At 35.0% G+C, this 13,793-nt stretch overlaps 1 protein-coding gene across 1 annotated transcript in view; it reads left to right on the top strand.

Annotated features, from left to right (window-relative positions):
• Positions 1–13,793, top strand: part of Nf1 (neurofibromin 1) — a 1,111,953-nt gene that overhangs the window by 651,476 nt on the left and 446,684 nt on the right. Inside the window, exons 27-28 of the mRNA XM_090369763.1 lie at positions 4,369–4,625; positions 9,227–9,319. Coding sequence (XP_090225889.1) covers positions 4,369–4,625; positions 9,227–9,319 — 350 coding nt within the window. The remainder of the gene's footprint in view (positions 1–4,368; positions 4,626–9,226; positions 9,320–13,793) is intronic.

Genomic DNA, 13,793 nt, shown 5'->3' with positions numbered 1-13,793 from the left:
TTTGACACTCTCCAGCTTTCCACATTTCAACGTTGTTAGTAAGTTTCATGTCCCGATTCCACACATGGATTTTGCATGTTGACAACCTGGAAAGCTCTGAACTTCCCCTACCCAACATCAGCATTCAGTTGTGCTATGATGATTTCATAGCTGCCAGGTCTTTCAGACTTCTCCAGTTCGCTCATCATAGGATTACTTGGGATATGCTTTCTTCACAGAGTAGTTTCCCATTGCCTTCCCTGTCCCATTTAGATATATATATATGTATAAACGGAATATATATATGTATGCATTATTCAATTAGTTTTGCACTATTTAATTTTTTTTTTATATAACTTCAATGAGGTGGTACCACTGTCCATTTTCCTCTCTCGATGTTTGGTTAATGGCCGATATTTTAAATTAATGATTTTTGAATTTTCTTAAACATATTTTCATGTTGATTTGTACAGGCTTAGTTCCCAATGAATAAATTTTAAATTATAGCCAGATAAAATGTTAAGTATTTATGCTATGCTTTAGTGTAGGCATACAATCAACTGACTGTTAGAACGAAGAATGTTCTATCAAAATAAACACGTCTAAAAGTAGTTAAATACCACTTGATATCGTGAAAAAACACTCAACACTACTACAATGTTTGTTGACAAGGTGATCACCAAAAAAATCACATAGATAAAAGTGGAAAACAAATTGGCACAATTCTTAGACATTGACAACCTTCTTGTTGTGCATGACGTTCACCTGTCTTCTGGAACAATACAGTAGACTTGACTATCTGCATATGAGTAGCAATAACTGAAGAGAAATGTACCAGCTGTGTGGTACTACACTCAGGGAAGTGAAAAGTGAAGAAGACCTGGGGGTAATTGTGCAGTCAAATATGAAGTTTGCTGAGCAGTGCAGATGGGCTGCCAGGGCAGGTCATGGAGTCTTATCAATGATATATAGGAATTTTACCGGCAGGGACAGGGAGGTCATTATTCCGTTATACAAGGCAATGGTCAGGCCACACCTAGAGTACTGTGCACAGGTCTCTAGTTGTTGCTAGAATGAGTACAAAGAAGGACAACAAGATTGGTGAGAGGAACAAAGGGATGCTCTTACCAAGAAAGGCTTAAGTTCTGCAAATTGCAATGTCTGGAGAGTAGGCACCTGCGAGGTGATCTGATTAATGTATATAAGTCCCTGAATGGCTTGAGTAAGCTGAATTCTGATGAGATTCTTCCTCTTGCTCAGATTAAGAACCTGAGGGGACACAGATTCAAATTAAGGAAAGACAGTTGTAGAATAGATGTGCGATAGTTTGCCTTTAGCCAGCGGGTAGTTGATTGGTGGAACAGACTTCCATCTTTTGTTGTGGAAGTTGATAGCCTAAATAAATTTAAGGCTGAGCTGGACAGGCATTTGGAATGAATGGAGGGGTGAAATGGGAGGTTTTTTTTTTTGCTAATGCTGCATAAGCTTGCTTTCTTGCATCGCATGTCTCTACTAATGCTAATCTGTTCAACAACACTGTGTTCTACTCAAAGTGGAAGATTACCAGTGATCCACTATATGTCATTCAGTATCTAATAATAATTGAATTACTCAATAAATCTAGTAGAATTCCACAGTGGGTAACCAAGATAGCAAATTGGGGAGGACATAAAAAAATTAGCTACTCTTAATCCACATTGATCCACAAATAATCTAACACTCTTCAAGTGATTGGTGCCTCCGTAGCCAGGTGGGAAGGAGCAGCAGTGCGTAGCACATGCTGCTTGATTAGACCGGGGTTGAAGCCCATCACCACCAAATACGGAGGATGCGGAAAGGTGAGGGAATGACCACTGCATATCCCGGAGCAATATGGCCTTAGTTGCTAATGCTCCTAAAAAGCAAATAACAAACAATAACTCTTTGATCAAGCAGTTGAGATATCACAATAAAGACATTGTATGCTGCAGAAATAGCCATACTAAAATCCTCCTTGAAATTTACTATTATACCCAAAAATCTGTGGAGTGCTGAATGCGATGCAATTAAAAAAAGAACAAAGTAAAGCTTTAGAATACCTTTCACCTTAGGTGATGCAATACCGGGGGCTCACATCTAGTGAGTATGGGCTTGGCAAACCCAGGGTCCTGAGCTGGATATCATCATTCTTCTCTTTCTTGGTGATTCCTTTCTACTTCTCTCTCTCTCTCTCTCTCTCTCTCAGGGGGTAACTTGGGAATTTTTTTTTTGGCTGGTGCAGCATAAGCCTCAGGCTTCCTTGTACCATATGGCCATTAATAATAATAATAATAATAATACAAAACCTGCTTGGATCCACTTCACTTCAACCATAAGTCAATAAAGCCACCACTACAGGTAAAATTTGGAAAGTAAAAAAAATTTATGGTAAATACCAAAACCTCTTTCCCTCTCTGCTTATCATGGAATGGAATAAATAGAGCACTGCTGATCCTGCCAGATTGCCAATGCCTTAGGAAAAACTTTTGCAAAAACATCAGCATCAGAAATGTACACATCAGCCTTCTAAAGACTCAAAACTAATTCAAAGAAACAAAGTAAACTTTTCTTTGAAAGGAGATGAACAATCTTACTTAACTTTCACTATCAATGAACTATGTAGAGTCCTCTCAAGATCTAGGCATCATGCTATAGTACTAGATAACATTCTGTATTCAATGATAGAGTAACTAAGCACTGAATAATTATACAGTAGAATCTCGTTAATACAAAGTTAGTTCAAGGGACCTAAATTTTCACATTTTGTAATAACAAGGTTTGTAGTAACGAGATCTCCCCCAAAAGTGTTAAAATTTTACCCCTTTTTTTTTTTTTTTTTGGTACAAACTATATATCTAATAATAATAATAATAATAATAACAAAAATAAATTAATAAAATATAATGAAGATAAACACCTTGTCTAACAGTACATTTTTTTTAAAGATTTTATTTTATTTGTAAGATAAACTAAGAGAAAAGCAATTAATGGAAATGAAAATATTGTACAGTATATATTTTGATATATACAGTATTTTAGTATCATAGTAAAAAGAATTACAATCTTAATATAAAGAAAGAATTCAGTGTTGTTTGCACAGTTTTTGTCCTATATACATTTTTACCTGCTGGTATACATTCCTTAGATTGTCACATCATGTAACTGGTTTTCTTTGGAAGTATGGAGTATCCCATGATTTTCATTGCCACTGGATTTGAGGACATCTCCCAACCTTTGTACAAAACCTCCTATATCAATACTCATATTCCAAGTTTTCTTCAAAATTTTGTAGTTCCAAGTAGTGGATCAGTGAAGTTTTGAAGAATGCATACCTTTTAGAGGTATGCATGCTTCTTTGAGAGAATTGCAAAGGGCAGTGACTATGATCAGTTGATGGGCACAAGTCACTGGCTTCCAACTTTGTCCACAAAAAAACAATATACATCCATTTTTGCTGTCAGTGTAACCTTCATCTAGATCTGAAACTGCAACTAAATTTCCATCCAATGCCATTATACACCAGCATATGGATTGTACGAGTCACATGACCGTAAACGTAGCTTTTTTGAGCATATTAAAAGGCTAAAAACATCCCATTAGCAAAAGCTAAATATCATTCAGTGTCTCTCAGCAACTAATGCTTCAATTGCAGGCTACAGATTTGATAAAGTACCTTAGATGGGGGGGGGGGGGAGCTAATTGAAGTCTGTAAAGCTGTGAGAAGGGATATTAAATTAAAATTAGTGATAATGAAATTTTCATGGTTATTAATGACACTAAAACTGTAGGCTATAATTTTAAATTATGGGAAAGAGGTATAGCTGGATTGTAGGCAGTTTTCATTTAGCCAGTGAATCGTAAATTACTGGAATAAGTTACCGCTGTGGGTAGCTGATGGCTTTTTGAAATTCAAAGATTTGGCTGGATCAGCACCTACATGAAGAATAAAATGCATTGTAGCGAGTTTTTTTTTTTTTATTTTGACTGATGCTTAAAAAAAGTGAGGCTTTTTCTTCCAGCTTTTGCTATATCTTTCCTGCTATTCCTCAACTTTATTTCAAAAAAGTAGTGAGGTGGCATTACAGTGTTATCCTGCATTTTTCCTAATATGGATAGTAATCAATAACTTCAAACTATACTGTATGTCTTTGAAGTGTACTTTCTCACACCTTCTCATAATGACTCAGAATTAACATAACAGTTCCTGGCTTTCTGTGGATATTGAAAATAATTGAATCAGTAGACAAGCTTAATCTGATGGTGTGATCAAAAGTTCGAAGGTATATTGACATGATTGATTTGTGATATTTTTATTGCATTATGATATTTGTTTTTTATGCAACTTAACTTTTGATTTTATATTCATTCCAGGATGAACTGGCAAGAGTTTTTGTATCTCTCTTTGATGCTAAACATCTCTTAGCTCCTCTTTTGTGGAATATGTTCTACAAGGAAGTTGAAGTATCAGACTGTATGCAAACTCTATTCAGAGGAAATAGTCTTGGCAGCAAAATAATGGCTTTTTGTTTTAAAATATATGGATCAAGTTATTTGCATGGATTGTTGGAGCCTCTTATTAATCCTTTGATTGATCAACCGAATGTCAGTTATGAAGTTGATCCTGCCAGGTAAACAAAATAAAAAGTTGAGAAATAAAAAGTTATGCTATTTAGTACTCCTCTCCAGAGATAGTTTCAAATTAAAACTTTATTTGAGGAATGTTTCTAAATTTTTCTTAACTTGATTTGAAAATCTTTATAATATTAAATGTTTACTTAAAAGGGATTTTTTTTGATACTAATATACATAATTTATTCTTAATATATGAGTTATAATAAAAAAGTTTGGGTACTGAACTAATATTTCAGAAATTATGAAGCCTACTGGCTATTTGGATGAATCTCCTTTAAAGTAATTTTGACACTATATGCATTATTCACAATGCTTCTTCACTTCTGGTACCATTCCTGATAGTCTTCCTTTTTAATTGCTAATAGTTCCTGTATAGTTTTCTGAATAATTTCTTGTTTGCATTTTGGCATGACTATCAGGTCATAGGAGCTTACAATAAATCGTGAATTCAATCATTAATTGTATTTACCAGTCGTGAGCTTGAAGCATGGTCCACTCAAAGAGCACATGCTGTTGCACTATTTCCCCTGACTGCTCGGCTGTGTCAGCCCCTCAGTTATTGCAAATCTGTAATCTTTCAGGGAGGGAAGTTTCTCCGAATAGCATTGTGCAAGTCATGTAGAATAATTTTGTTTACCATTCCACTGTTTAACCATGCAGGACAAATTCATAACAAACAGTGTCCTGTGAGTCAAAAAAATATAAGCATGTTCTTCACATTTTATCAAGATTGCCTTACCTTTTTTGTCACCTCCCCATACACACAATTCATCACCAGTAATAATGATGCAAGAAACAAAATGTATATCAGTAGGGCACTCACGCATGCACACACACACACACACACACACGGATAAAGGCCCCCATACGGTATATGCAAAAAATTTGCTGCTCTCTGTTGTAATCTTCAGTGAGGATGCAAACTGCAGAGACCTGGCTGAGGTGCAATGCTTTCCCAACTCTTGTGTTAAAATCGATTGACTTGTCCCATAGGAATTTCACTAGCAACTTCAAGAGAGTTAAGCATCAGTCACTCTTTATTGATTTGGTCATGAATATGAGTGATTAAATCATTAGTTTTTGAATTTGAAGGGCAACCAGAGGACGAATTGCCTTCACCAGACACGTGGCCCTCTTACATCTTCTTTGAGAACCACTGAAAAATCTTTGAATACTACACAGAATTTTCACTGAAAGCTATTTTTAACATTTCATAGTCAAAATTTTGAAACAAAATTTGAAGTTTATTCAGTATTAAATTAAAATAATTTATATTAAAATGTGGCGAAACACATGAAGCACTTTCTATTCAGTGCTTGCTAAATTTAGACGGAATGTAAATAAATGAGTGATTCATGCATTATTTTATGGCTAGATGAGTCCCCAAACACGTTACGAGAAGTCACAACTCTTAATGCACCTCAGTTTCAAAGTCAGTTTTTCCCAATTTTTTGATCATACCTCATGATGCAGTAGATATAAGATTTAATACAAGAACTTTAGCAGTAGGGACAAAGAGGTGATTATCCCATTTTATTAAGCATACTGTATATGGTATTCAAGATGTGGCTTATATAATAGGAATGGCATATCATCATCATCATCATCAGCCATTTTCAATCCACTGCAGGATGAAGGCCTCTCCAGCAACTTTCCAGTTCCTTCTGTTTTGAGCACTGGCCATCCATTTACTACCCACAAACTCATGAATTTCATCTATCCATCTCCGCCTTTGTCTTCCAGGTTTTCTTCTAGCTCCTCTTGGATACCATTCTGTTATTTTCTTAGTCCATCTGTCATCATGTCTTCGAGCTATGTGTCCTGCCCAAGACCATTTTAGTTCTTTAGTTTTGATAAGAATGTTCTTTACTTGAGTTTGTTGCCTAATCCCTATGTTTCTCTTCTTATCTAACAGTCTGATTCCCAATATGATTCGTTCCATTCTTCGCTGTGTAGTTCTCAGCTTCTCTTCCATTCTTTTGGTGAGTGCCCTAGTTTCACTTCCATAAGTCATGGTGGGGAGTATACATTGATTCATTATTTTACGTTTCAGACAAACTGGGATATTGCTCTTCAGTATGTGACTATATTTCCTGAATGCTATCCATCCAAAATTTATTCTTCTCTTGACTTCCAGCCATTTATCATTATTACAGCTAATAACTTGTCCCAGATAAGTATATGACTCCACCTTTTCAATTACTGTTCGTTCAATCATTATTTCCCTTTCTGTGGCATACTTGTTCATCATTACTTTTGTTTTAGCCATATTCATCTTTAGTCCAAAATCCTTACTAGCTGTGCATAACTGATTAAGATTTTCCTCTAATTCTTTGGGATCATGGCTTATGACCACAATGTCATCTGCAAATCGTAAATGGTTTAGGTACTCTCCGTTCACATTGACTCCTTTCTGCGACCAGTCTAATCTTCTGAAAGCTTCCTCAAGGGCAGCAGTAAACAGCTTCGGAGATATTGTGTCTCCTTGTCGAACTCCCTTCTCGATTTTAAATTTGCTACTGTCTTTGTCTAGTCTAATAAAGGAGGTAGCACTCTCATATATTTTCTTCAAAATCATAATATATGGGGTATCAATACCTTGTCTTTCCAGTGCCCGAAACATTGCCTTATGCTGTATGGAGTCAAATGCCTTTTCATAATCCACAAATGCCAGGCATAATGGTGTTTTTTATTCATTTGCTTTCTCCATTAGCTGTGATATTACGTGAAGGTGATCCATAGTTGAGAATACTGTCCTAAAGCCAGCTTGCTCTTTCGGTTGATTCTCATCAAGTATTCTTTCTAATCTGTTAGTAATGACCCTTTTGAACAGCTTGTAGATGTGGGATAACAAGCTAATTGGTCTATAATTTCCAATTTCTGATTTATCTCCTTTCTTATACAGCAAAACTATGATTGCATTATTCCACTGCTTAGGCGTCACACCTTTTCTGATGCACTTTGTGAAGAGCCTTGCCAGTTTTTGTGTTAGGTCTCTTTCTCCCAATTTTAATAACTCTACAGTAACTTCATCTTCCCCCGGCACTTTCTGATTCTTCATTTTCTTCAGTGCATGCTCTACCTCATCATGAAGAATATTGGGTATGTCGTATGTGTTGCTACTTTGCAATCCATCTTCCCCACTGCTGGCATCATTCCCCTACTCCTTGTATAATTCTCTATAGTAGTCTTCTGCTATTTGAATTATGCCTTCTCTGCTGTTTATAAGAACACCATCGCTATTCTTCAGTTTCAGTATCATTTGTCTTTCTGTATTACTGCTCATGGCTGCTGATTTAAATCCTTTGTTTTCCCTTAATGCTTGTTCTACTTTTCTTGTGTTAAATCTTCTTATGTCCTCTCTGAGTCTCTTTCTAATGGCTTTGCATAACTCAGTATACTCAATTTTCTCCCTGTCAGTGTTTTTCTTGCTTTTCATTTGTCGTGTTCGGTTCATCATGACAAGTGTTTCTTGACTAATTTTTTCTTCTTTGGATTTCTTTTTCCCTATAGGTTTCTTGGGCTTTATCACTTTCAAAAAGTTGTAATATTTCTCGTCGATATCTTGGTCCTCAGCAGTCTGCATAAGCTCATACTTGTTCTTAAGTTCCAGTACATACTGCTTTTTTTTCTCCTCTTCTCTTATCTCAAAGACCTTTGTATTATTTACTCGAATCAGTTTTTTCCTTTCCTTTCCTACATCTATATCAAGTGTACATCTTACCATTCTGTGATCACTTCCAACATTTACCTTATTCAGGACGGTAACATCATTCACAATATATCTTCTGTTAGTGAGGATGAAGTCAATTTCATTAGTAGTTAATCCATTTGGACTCTTCCATGTCCACTTTCTGTTCACCCTTTTCTTGAAAAAAGTGCTCATTACTGACAGTCCTTGAGATTCTGCAAATTCTACAAGTCTTTCACCTCTTTCATTTCTTTCATCAATTCCAAAATTTCCTATAGTTCCCCTCTCTGCGCTGTTTTGTCTTTTTCCAACCTTAGCATCGAAGTCTCCCATAATAATGGTGTAGTGGGTTTTCTGCTCATCTAGAAGACTCTCAATTTCAGTGTACATTTCTTCAACCTTTTCATCATCATGGCTCGATGTTGGTGCATAAATCATTATAATCTTTAGCTTGTATCTCTTAGAAATCTTGAGTATTAGTCTTGACACTCTTGAATGGCATACACAGATTTGGAACTCTAATTTTAGATAGGCAATAAGTCTCTTGGATAGAGAACATCAAGATTAGTTCAAAGTGTATTTTTATGAAGCAAGACTGGCATTCTGCAAATTATAAATTCTAGAAACCAGACTTGAATAAACTGAAAACTGATGGTGTCTTTAATTTCTCATGTGACTCTTACATGAGACATGCACTTAAATTGAACAAGGCTGCTTGTATAATAGATGTGCAAAAATTTACCTTCATTTGGAGAGTAACTTATTTGAATAAACTTTCACCTAATATTGTGGAAATAGAAATTTTGGATAAATTTAGTTTATGTCAGTATCTTTTGGTAATGCAGTCTAAACTTGCTTCCTTACATTATTTTGTGAAATCTAACACTAAATTTTGTGGTTATATAGGCTTGAAGATGGAGAAGATGTGGATACTAACAGAAGAAATCTTCTTTGTCTTACTCAAAAGGTTTTCAATGCCATAATCTGTTCTTCTGAGAAGTAAGTTCTAAATATATTTTGATTATTATATAGTAATCATTAACTTGGGGAAATAAATAAACACACACACACACACACACGGCACACACAGTGGATTTCAGTTATTGGGCTACCGGTTAATCGGGGCAGCCGTTTATTTGGGGAAAATCTTAAAAAACAGAACCTAATCGAGAAAATAGTAAGGATTTACTTCGCTTAATTGAGACACCATTCCATTTAATTTGGGCAGGAGACCACAGCACTGGAGATTACCCTATGATTGTCTCTGATCGCACTATGCGGTTTGGTCTGATTTCTGGAGGTCACAACCATAAAACAATAAAAACAATTAACAGTCACCTGTTTATTGGACTTTTCTGTTTGTCCAATTTATCATAAATAGATAGTAAACGCGATCTTATTGAATTTGTGATAATACCAACAGCTGGAATTCTGTGGGTTACTATCGTGAAATGTGTTTACACTTCCATGAAATCTTCAATCATATAAAAAAAATTAATTTTCAGCATCTTCTCTTCTTTCCTATTTTTAAAGCTTTGTAACTTGTTACTCTGTTCTAAATTGCACACATCGTGTTACTTGCAATTTGTGTGAGCTGTGTTCTTTGTTATTGATTGCTTATCTTTTTACTGTTTTAAATTTTAACCCACCCACAAATGTCAGTGAACAGAAATGTCAACTAGTTAGTATGTACATATTACAGTGTGTATTAATTATTCCGATTTTCATGTATCATTTAATTTTTTAATTGGTAAGGCAATGAAAGATAAATTTGTGCTTAATATATCTTTACTTTTATAGCCAGTGGATAATATTCCTCCTATTTTTGCTAATTAGAATCGCTGTTTAATAGAATTAAAATTCAATTCACAAATGTGATCACAATGACTGGTGCTTACTGCACATCGTATAGTGAATGGTGCTCTACTATGGTGACTCCATCATAACGTGATTTGATTGTACAGTGAACCATTTGTAAAGTGGAGTCCATTGTATTTTTAACTTTTTTTTTTTTTTTTTACTTGAACTTCAGATAATCGGGGCAGCCTCTTAATCGGGCCAAAATGCACTAGTCCTAATGTGTCCCATATAACCAGAATTGACTGTATATATATAACTAATTAATAATAATATTATTATTATTAGCTGTATGGTGTAAGGAAGCCCAAGTTACCCTGAGAGAGAGAGTGAGTGAGTCAGAAATAGAAAGGAATCACCAAGAAAGAGAAGAATGATGGTATCAAGCTCGGAACCCTGGATGTGCCAAGCCCATACTCACCAAATATATACAGTAGACTCTCAATTTTCCGGGATAAATGGTAAAAAACAAATCCCGGATAATCGATTTCCCGGTTGATCCAAAAATACAAAGTCCCTGACATACGTAAGAGATATGTTCCAGAACTACTTACTTCGTCAAGTTTTACGTAACTCGGGAATGATTAATAACATATTGCTACTATATTATTATTAACAAATCTGAATTCCGCGCGATACTTGTTAATGTTTGGCCATTTTGATACACCTTTATTATAATGATGCCTTAGAGATTTAACAGACGCACCGTTTTCAAACTTTTGAATAATTCCAAGTTTGTTTAACTGAAAGCGCAACTCTTTTGCATTTACCAATCATTTTTGTGATTTCTAAACAAAAAAAAAAATTCCGACATCCCTGACATAAATAACGAAACAAAATTTGTCCTTTTGCGCTGCAACGGAACACAACAATCGATGCGATGCACCAAAACAAACTAAACATTTGGTCTCTCTTTATTATTATTATTTTTTTCCTTCTTTTCTTCTTCTTCTTCTTCTTTTTCTTTTTTTTTTCCTCCTTTTTTTTTTGAGTGCTGGTTGTGAAGACAGCAGGGACTGCAAGATAATAAGTACAATAATCTCCCAATTACAACTTATAATGCCGCTTATTTACGACTTGCAAAATATCTGTTTATACTTGAATTTTTTTGTTATTTATTTATTTTTTTTTATTTGGAGTCTTGAAGTGTCCCGGTTAATCCAATCCTGGTTAATCGAGAGTCTGCTGTATATATATATATTTTTTTTTTACAAACCCCGTATAACATGGTACTTCTACAACACAGTTTCACTCTAACACGATTAATAAATTGCAGAAATCCTCGCACAAAATGGTACTTCTACAACAAGGTTTTGCTCTAACACGATTTGAGAATTGCTTCAAATCTCACATAACACGGTATTTTTGAGCATTTGTGCCGGGAAAACCCTGCTATTATGTTAGATTAATTTTTAACGTTTCCATTCCTTTTTGTGAATCCTTGCTGTTGACTCACTAGTTGTTATTGCCTTCATGATATTTTTCTAAAGCATTTCTGGAGGTCACTACCATAAAACAAATTGCAGTTTCCAGTTTATTGGTCTTTTCTGTTAGTGTAATTATAAATGGGTAGTAAACTCGATCTTCTTGCGTTTGCTAGAGTACCGATAGCTGGAATTCTGTGGATTTTCACTTTATGGTGGAATGTGTTTTCCCTTCCATGAAATATTCAATCATATAAAAAACATAAATAAATTTTTAGAAACTCATTACTCCTAATCGTGTTTGTTGCAACTTGTGTGCGCCATGTTCTTGGTTATTAATTGCTTATCATTTTTACTGTTTTAAATTTTACAACAAAAAAAAAAAAAAAAAAGCCAGTAAAAAGAAATATCAATTAGTTAGTATGTACATATAACAGTACTATGAAACAACAGGGATTACCTTTATTTTAGATATAGGAAGCTTCTTTTCCAACCAGCTGTCCTAGTCCAACGCGCTAATAATTCTTTGGGAAGGCAATATCAATTTTACAAAACATGTAGGACATCTTCCCCAATGTCAGAACCATAGTTTTCAGACCCCTCGGTCTCAACATTGAGTGCTCAAGACTTCTGTCTTCAAACACCATACCTCTGGCAGAAAGGAAACCATTAACGTGGATTGACATAAAATTAAATTTTGAAGGTTTAAACCGCTTAATAAATATGGACTGATTATTTTCTTCAGTCCTGTAGCTTGACATTAGAGTTGAATTTAGGGGTCTAAAAAGTTTAATGGATATGGGGGGGGGGGATTATCTCTACATTCCTTAAGTCGGACTAGAACTTTTCAGGGCATCATGTTCACAGGAATAGAGCAACTCACAATTAATCCGAAACTTTTCGGATTAATTGTGAGTTGCTACAATCTTATGTTGTAGTGTTTGTTCTTCACGCATCGTATAAGTGACCAATCGTCGGACAATAGGAATGGTCTATGGATATCGACATGAAGTTTCATGTAGTCTCATCTCTAAGGTTTCTGCAATAAGTAGTTTGTGGTAGTTGTGTTGAATATTTATAATTTTTGTTTCATTAAAGCCGAATGAATGTTGTTCACTTATTGTGTGGAATGAAAGTTCCGATGCATTTGAACGACCTGCCTGCACAGAAGCTTCGTGTTGTTTTGCTCGAAGCTGTGCCACTCCCATGGTAGATCCTACATAAACAGCATCGCAATTTTTGCATGGGATGCTGTATATCATGTCATGCTGTGATTGGAATGCCGTGTTTGAAGGTTGATTTCTGAAGAATGTGCATAATTTGTTCATGGGTTTGCTATGATTTTCATGTTGGTGCCCTTGCATATTTGGTTAAGTTTATTGTACTCGACATATGGAATGGTGATGAAATGTATTTTGGTCTTGTTGGATTTTTGTGCGAGGTTGTTGTTATTTATTTATTTTTTTTTTTTCCACGGCTATTGTTTTAACTTTGTTTATATAGGTTAGGTGGTAACCCCTATTTGAGAATCTTAGGATGACATCCTAATTATCACAGATCATTTGACCATAAACAATATTCTACAGGTTTTTAATAACATCTATCAGAGATTAAAATTTGAATTAGAAATTGAAGCAGAAACCTACTCCATAAATTTCCTTAATTTTACCATACACAGATTAGACCAAAAACTAAATTTCAGCATATATAGAAAACCCACTAATAAGGGGATGCTTTTGCATTTCCACAGTTATCATCCCCAACCATTCAAAAAATCGGTCATGCTGAATCAATTTCTTAACCCCTTTAAATATTCTTCCACCCAGATTTCTCTAACGACAGAAATAAATGAATTAACTAGAAGATTCTCAAATAGGGGTTACCTGCTAACCTATATAAACAAAGTTAAAACAATAGCCAGTGAAAAAAAAAATAATAATAATAAATAACAACAACCTCGCAACAAACATTGCACAAAAATCCGACAAGACCAAAATACATTTCATCACCATTCCATATGTCGAGTACTGGTACAATAAACTTAACCAAATATGCAAGGGCACCAACATGAAAATCATAGCAAACCCATGAACAAATTATGCACATTCTTCAGAAATCAACCTTCAAACACCACATTCCAATCACAGCATGACCTGGTATACAGCATTCCAACCCATGCAAAAATTGCGACG

Source organism: Mastigoproctus giganteus, chromosome 3 (assembly GCF_048544385.1).
Source record: "Mastigoproctus giganteus isolate SK-2022 chromosome 3, ASM4854438v1, whole genome shotgun sequence".
Classification (NCBI taxonomy): Eukaryota; Metazoa; Arthropoda; class Arachnida; order Uropygi; family Thelyphonidae; genus Mastigoproctus; species Mastigoproctus giganteus.
This window is presented reverse-complemented; position numbering and strand designations above follow the sequence as displayed.